At 51.0% G+C, this 7,534-nt stretch overlaps 1 protein-coding gene across 1 annotated transcript; it reads right to left on the bottom strand.

Moving 5' to 3' along the window:
• Positions 1 to 525: 525 nt before the first annotated feature.
• Positions 526 to 1,722, bottom strand: LOC124646921 (peroxidase 2-like). The gene is made up of 2 exons (XM_047186959.1): positions 1,432 to 1,722; positions 526 to 1,305 (listed from the first exon to the last, which is right to left on the bottom strand). The coding sequence occupies exons 1-2, from the start codon at positions 1,720 to 1,722 to the stop codon at positions 526 to 528; spliced, it is 1,071 nt and encodes a 356-aa protein (XP_047042915.1).
• Positions 1,723 to 7,534: the final 5,812 nt, after the last annotated feature.

Raw genomic sequence — 7,534 nt, 5'->3', positions numbered from 1 at the left:
ACTTGAACATCCTTGGTTTCTAAGAAGATTCAGTTTTTTTTTTACTTTTTAAAAGTACTACAATTTTTTAGGTGTACGGGGGTGTGTGGCACCCGAGAGCCAAAAGTCCATTTCACTCATCTCATCATTTACTTTGATACTAAGAGTCCCTTGTGTAACTGCACTTTTCAGCCAGAGCATCCAGTCAGGAATGAAGATGGATGTGTTGATTTGTGAAGAAGAAAAGAGATCATCCAGATAATCTAATCACAAACGAGAGTGGTAATAACATATAGATCATCCATAAAGGACATACATTATCGATTAACAGATCAAATTAACTCGTGGATCTCAATATATATAGAAAAGAATGCGGGCGTTGGAGGTAGTGGTCAAGTAAGAATTACAAACATGGTAAAATGAATAAGCAAACTAGAAACGATGACTGGGACTAAGAACACCAAAGAGCACGACACTATGAAACATTGTTCTCACTAGTCCAAGGGTGTCGAGATGGCCAGACCATCAACCGGTGCAGGCAGGGCACTAGGGCTTGTTGATCGACGCACATGTCTTCCTGATCTCGCCCTCGGCGCTGGTCTTCACCCCGATGTAGCCCATCTTCACCATGGCATCTTCAAAGTCATGGTACCACGCGAGTGGGCCTAAGAACTTGCCACCCAAAAAGGGAAGGTTACCGGCATAGAACTCCACCAGGTCCTCGGTTTGCGAGGACGTGGTGAGCGACGCGTCGGAGTTGAAGAGCACATCGCGGCTCACGACGTTCTTGTAGTACTGGTTGTCCAACCTGTCGGGGGTCACAGCATCCTGCGGCACATTTACGCTGCTGCCGGCGCTGCAGGTCGCGGTCAGCTGCCCGGCGAGCTTGGGTTCCATGGCGGTGCTGGAGTTGGCGGCCGGCGGGAGGCGGTCGGGGAAGGAGGAGCAGGCTGAGCGTCCGATGGAGTGCGCGCCGGAAAGCACGACCATTTCGTTCTGGTTGAGCCCCTTGGCGGCGAACATGGCCGTGGTCAGGGCGAGGTCCCCGAAAGGCGGCGGCAGGTTCTGGAAGGTGTCGTTGGCGCGCGATACTTTCCCGTCGTACCGGCCGGCCGGCACACGGTAGTTGATCCTGCCGTAGCTCAGGCTGTAGCTGGCGTCGCGGCCAGCGAAGGCGACGATGTCGGCGCACGAGACGATGCCTGGGCAGTGCTTCTCGAGTTTAGCCTTTGCCTCCTCAATCAGTTCGAAGCCACGCAGGCTGAGGTTGGGGACAGCCGTCCTCTCCGTGTCCGTGCCGCTGAGCAGGACGGAGCCGTCGCAGCCCTGGGAGAACCACGCCAACGTACGGTCAACATTTGTGAGCCAGCTACTCTAATTACGTACCTTGCATTTCATGCACAAACTACATATACGAAGAATACTGCAAGAAATGAATGTACGTGTTGGTACCTCGACGAAGCAGTCGTGGAAGAAGAGGCGTATAAGCCCGGCCTTCTCGCCGGCGGTGGCTTTCTCCACGACCTCCCTCACGATCTCCTCCGCCCGAGGGCACTTGTCCTTGTCGGCATAGTAGCCGACCTTGAGCCCAGGGGCAGGGCTCAGCGGAGGACAAGCCGGTGGGAGCGGGTAGGGCACGCTAGGATTCGGGGGTGGAAAGCCGTAGCCGGCATAGATTGGAAATTCGCAGGACACGGCGCCGAGCAAGGAGGCGAGCACGGCGAGAACGGCAAGCTTGGCCATCTTCCTAGCTTCCTGCTCGGGTCTTGGGGTTTGCTCGAGAGAAGATGGGATGAAGCAAACTTGCTGTTTTGCATGTGTATTTATAGCCGTACCACAGGTGAACTTACTTTTGCAGCGGAACCGTGGTGCATGCGAACGCACAAACAAACAAGCTGATGTGCGTGCATCGCGGCGGCATCAGCTTCATTGCTCCTCCATTATGCATAATGCGACCACCTGTCCAGGTTCGATTTGCGTACATGACTTGCGTTGACACTCGAACACGTATTACAAATTATACTCGACGTGCATGGAACCTAGACATGTGCAACTAACTAGTTAACCAAGTTTCCCGGCCATCCATGCATGTGGAACTAACTACCTGTTGGTGTGCATTACGACAGGAAGTTCCTGGGCAGAGAAAAGACGTACGTAGAAGATGCACCCAATTATCGTCCAAACAAAGGAAACCGGCACGCCGCCGTCGCCAGCGCACGTCAAATCCGAGTCCTTCAAGGGAGACTCTACAAGTGAAAACTGCCGACTCGGCTGACCGCAAGGCTCCTTCCACCATCTCCTCTGCATGGACGTGTTTGGTATCCTGGATGGACCTTGGCTCGCATCGGCCCAACAATTTTCGATCCGTTTGGTTGCCTGCAGGCCGCTGCGTTGTTGCATGAACAGGGTCTCAAAACACCTCTGGGACAGCCCTGGAGGAACGCCCGGAATGGTAGTTTTCTTGGAGCCAGGCCCATTACGGCCAGAAGGCTGCACGCGTGGGGAAGGGAGACGGAAACGCCGCGTCCATTCGGGAACACACGCCATAATTAGCCTTACCGCTCCCCTCTCCTTCCTCTCATTCGCGACTTCACTCTCACTACCCCAAACTGTCACATCACCAGGCGGTTTGATGGAACCTATACATGTGCAACTAACTAGTTAACCAACGGCTGGTAAATTTACGAGATGAAGTATCGGGAACTAACTACCTGTTGGCTGTTGCCGCCAACACACGATGCTGTTGCACGCCAATCCGCTGCCGCCTCCACAGGGCGTCCCCGCCGCCGGCACAGTATGTCGCCACACGCCAATCCGCCGTCCGTTCCATCACCATCCAGCGCCCCGACCTACCATGCCTCCATCCAGCGTCGCGACAGTTGACGCCATGGCGACCACTCGTAGCTTTCCCAAGCCACCACTACGTCCTCGTCACATTCATTTCTCCCCCAAGTTTGATAGGTCATCGGCGTATGAAGGATCCATCGCCGTTATTCATGCTACTCTTCTATGGGCCCACCGGGCAGTGACTAAGGGTGCTTGGCTCGTGAGCTAGCCCGAGCCACACCGAGTTTCTATGAAGCCCGAGGCAAAGCTCATTTTTCAGACTCGACAGCCCAGCGAGCCAGCCCAAACCGAGCTGACAAACGACGAGCCAAAACATGACTTGGACCAAGTTAGCTCGTGTCCAGCCTTAGCCCTTGGCCCGACTTCTCCTGGTGCTGCCGTATGAGGCAGCAGCGGTGTGATGGCCACGACAAACCCACGAAATTAGCTTTCCCCCCATGGAGCACACATCGACATTTTTCTCCTTGCTGCTCCTTGGCACGTGGACTAAAGTGACAGTGGGGATACCGGATGGCCAGATCGCAGCGCGGAGACCAGCACGACTACACTCCCTCGGCCGCGCTCAACATGGCATGGCGTGGAGATCCGGGGGAGGGACTGGAGGAGGAGCAACAACGGTGGTGTACGGCAGGGGCGAAGCCAGAATAAATGGTCACTGGTGTCAAAACAACAAACAACACAAGCTTACAACTATTTTTAATGGTGTCATTTTTTGCTTATGCACTACAACTATAAGAAAATGTGTCCTGGGGGCGTCGGTGTCAATTGACACCGGTGCTTACACTGTAGATCCGCCCTGGTATACGGACGAAAGAGATGCCAATAATATGGAGAAACTACCGTTGAGGATTTTTCGCAGCACGTTTGTTTTCCATGGAGTCGTCACTACATGAAACAGCATCTTTACCGGGTACCAAAAATACCCGGCGAAAGGCTAAAAACACCCGGCGAAGAATTCGCCATGTATTACACTCGGCGAAGACGACACGGCGAAGACATGGCCGGCGAAGAATCTTCGCCGGGTGTATTTTCTCGGATACACGGCAAAGCCTCTTTGCCGGGTGTCGGAAGAAGGCACACGGCAGAGAAAAGTGAAACTCCGTTTGCAGCCAGCCTAACTGCGCGTTTTCTTCGCCGTGTGCTTGTTCCTACCATACAGCAAAGAGTATGGAAGGGCCACGTCATCATTTTCTCTTTGCCGAGTCCCGTGGAAACGCACACACGGCAAAGACCAAAAAAACCACGTCACCGTTTTTGTCTTTGCCGGGTGTTTTTTATAAACTACACGGCAAACAAGAAAGGAAGCCACGTCATTGCTATTTGTTTGTCGGGTGTTACCTGCTACTACACACGGCAAAGTCCCATGGGAAGGCTACGTCAAGCCCTCTTCGCTGGGTACCGTGGCCTGGGAGACACGGCAAATGTATCTCCACCGGGTGTTTTTCCCTGGGACGCACGGCAAAGGTATCTTCGCCGGGTGTTTTTTCCTGAGATACCCGGCAAAGAGGACTGGGAGCACAACGGCATTGCCCCTGTTTTCTCTCATATTCCTGCATTTCACACACAAATATGCATATAATGTGTAACTAGCAACATGTTGAACTCCAATACCAACGGTTGACATATAGAAGTACATCGATACTATAAATATCACGAATAACACACATAAAGTAGAGATTGACATATCTAACGAACACCATACAAGTTCACCAATCCTCAAACGTGACAAACAAGTCCCCAAACGAGCAGACGATCATAAACTACAAGACCACACTATGATCCTCAATCAACAAACGAGTACAAATCCATCATGGGGTCCTCGACTCTGCGATCAACACATGCAAGTCCACATCGACCTAGGAGTCCTCAATGAAATCCTACAAATTCGAAAGCACGGAAGAGTAAGGTTTACTGTAGAAAACTAGTTGACAAGGATAATCGACATACACACGAGGTAACAAATGGGCATGTTTAGTTAACAAGCACAAAATGGAATAGTTTTGGGTATCTATGGATATAGTTAAAGATAGTGCTAGGCGTAATTTCTGCAAGCAAGATAAGGAGAAGTTGCCTCCTTAGGCTGTGAAGGTCAGGATTGGCCGGCGGAGGCATGCTCGTACTACCAGCTGGGGTCACAGGGCTTGCATCCGACTGGTGCGACGGGTTGTGAGAACCAGCCGATGGGATCCCCTGCAAGCATGGTAAAGGAGTATGCATGCATGAGAAGGTGCAAGACACAAATAAAATGCCCTAGAACGAAAAAGAGGCAAAACAACTTACAAATGGCCCAGAAAGAGGAGGGAGAGGTGGGAGAGGAGGAAGAGGAGGTGCGACGGCCATACCAGGTGCACCAGCTGCACGCAACATCTGCAAATCCAATTCTAGAAGGTAAGGTTCACAAGCTAAAAAAAGAAGACATCGACCATGGTATTATGTGTTTCAAGCAAGAACTTACCGCAAATAGCTGGTCATAAGAAGCAAACCTCTCGTTGTGGCTTTGCAGCGTCGCCTTCACTTCCGCAAGTTCTCTCTCGGCCTCCTCGGCACGATGGCGCTCTTCATCCCACTTAGCCTACGTCGTAATGTCATCATCATCATTAGAATGCAAAACATTTAAGCAATTTGTGAAGCAATTTCTGAACGGGCCCGTGAAGAACATACATGCATCTCGTTGAACATGACTACTGAAGGCTTAATACGGGTCTCTATACCAGGCTTTCCGCTTGTCCTGGTAGCACGGAGTTGGGACAAAGAAGGCGTGCTACTGGTGTCGACGGATCCATCCGCAATGTATAATCAACCATTCTTCATGCCTTCTCCCGCGAGCATAGCAACCTCAGCATCGATGGGCTCCTTGTACGGGTCAGCGTCCTTACCCTTCACCTGCTTGAACTTGTCGCAGTACGCTATGCGTTTATTGTTGAAGTTCTCGTTGAGCCACGGCGACTCCCCCTCCTTCGCAACCTTCTTCATCCGGGACTGACATAAAATATCAAATTCATTGACATCTTCACCCTTCTCCTTTCTCTGCAAAAGAAAACATTAAGAACAATGAAGGCAACACTCGCACATAAAGAATAACAATGTGAGAACAAATAGTGGATGCATTTGCTCACCTGTTTTTCCACATAGGCACCAAAGGCGAGGGGCCCCTGACGGTGTACTCCACCTACCAAGAGGCGACGCCTTCTCTGCGCATCACGGTGACTTGCCAGGAACGCCGGGCTTGCCCAATCATTCACTATCTGCGCATAGCACGCTTTCTTGGAGGCGCACCATTGAGGAGGCACCTATGTACACATGATACAAAATATATGGAATTGACACCAACTTGCGGTCATGAAGTAAATAAGAAGCAAGTATACTAACCAAATTGTATTGCTCGCGTGTCATAAGCCTTAGCCGTGCATTGGACTTCGGAAGTGGAATCCTCTTCACTTGCGCGTACCAGTTGATCACACATCTCACACGCGCCTCGTAGTACATTTCCGGGATAAGCTTGCGTAAAAGATTACCCACCACGTGGCAGCATTCATTCTCTTTGCATGTACTGGAGTGAAAAACTCCTACAAAGATGTGGTAAAAGGATAAAGTCATTAGTAGGCAACTGGTAGTGCTACATCTAAGTATTGACTAATAAGGTGTCAAAGAAGCTTACCCAAAACTCATTCACCACTCGACTAGCGACGTTGGGGTACTTGGAATTATCCTTTGCGAACTTGTAGTGGTTGTAGGTCCAAGCGGGCTCACACGTACCGTCAGGCAACTTCACCAGGCCAGGGTAGTGCTCCCTAATAAGACATCCAAGGATGCCACTTGGAAGACGTGAGGGCCGCACAGAACCAACGTGTATAAGGCACCTACAAAAGTAGAAAGACAAGATCAATATGTTGCACAAATTGAAAGACAAAGATAAAATATGTTGCACAATGAAAAGCCAAGAGAGAGCCACTTACTTTTTTCCTTTGGGCTCGAGCTGGATATGCTTCTGCGCATATGGTCGAGCGGGGAGTTTCGCATTCCCACGCAAGTACACCTTCCTACCCTCCGGCAGCGGCGGCGACAAGACAGCTAGCTCCTTCCCCTGTCCAAAGCTCCTCAGCAAGCTCCCCCTCCACATATCCATCCACCTCCTCGCCCCCCTCCACCCCTCCCGGCGCGTCCTCTACCTCCATCTCCACCTCCTCCTCAGCATCCTCTACCTCATCCTCATCCTCATCCCCATCATGTAGGGACTGCCGTAAAAAGTGGTGAGAAAAAGGCTGGTCCTCCTCCTCCCCCTCCTCCTCCTCCTCCTCCTGAACCTGTGGGGGGGGGGGGGGGGGAGGGACTACGAAGTCGTCGTGCACGCATCTGGAGGCGAGCAGCCCTCCCCGCTACTCCTGGCGGGGGGCCTCGAAGAAGCGCCTGAAGGATCCTCATCCTTCTTTTTCTTGTCTTTGAAAAATCTGACACTTGTTCTTGAATGCCACCTCCTCGTCCCACTCTTCCTACCATGTTTCAATCACCTGCAATGACAAACAAGTATCTTCATTAGTACACAAGATACAAAATGATGTAAATAGATGATAATAATAAAAGAAACCACTAGAATGCTACAAATAGGACAAGTTTACAATCACGGGTACATACAAATCACCATTACTACAAATAATGCTTAGCTTACAAGCACAAGTACATAGAGTTGTTGGTACAAATAAGGCTAACA

Source organism: Lolium rigidum, chromosome 4 (assembly GCF_022539505.1).
Source record: "Lolium rigidum isolate FL_2022 chromosome 4, APGP_CSIRO_Lrig_0.1, whole genome shotgun sequence".
Classification (NCBI taxonomy): Eukaryota; Viridiplantae; Streptophyta; class Magnoliopsida; order Poales; family Poaceae; genus Lolium; species Lolium rigidum.
The sequence above is the reverse complement of the archived record's forward strand: the minus strand, read 5'-3'. Positions and strand labels throughout refer to the sequence as shown.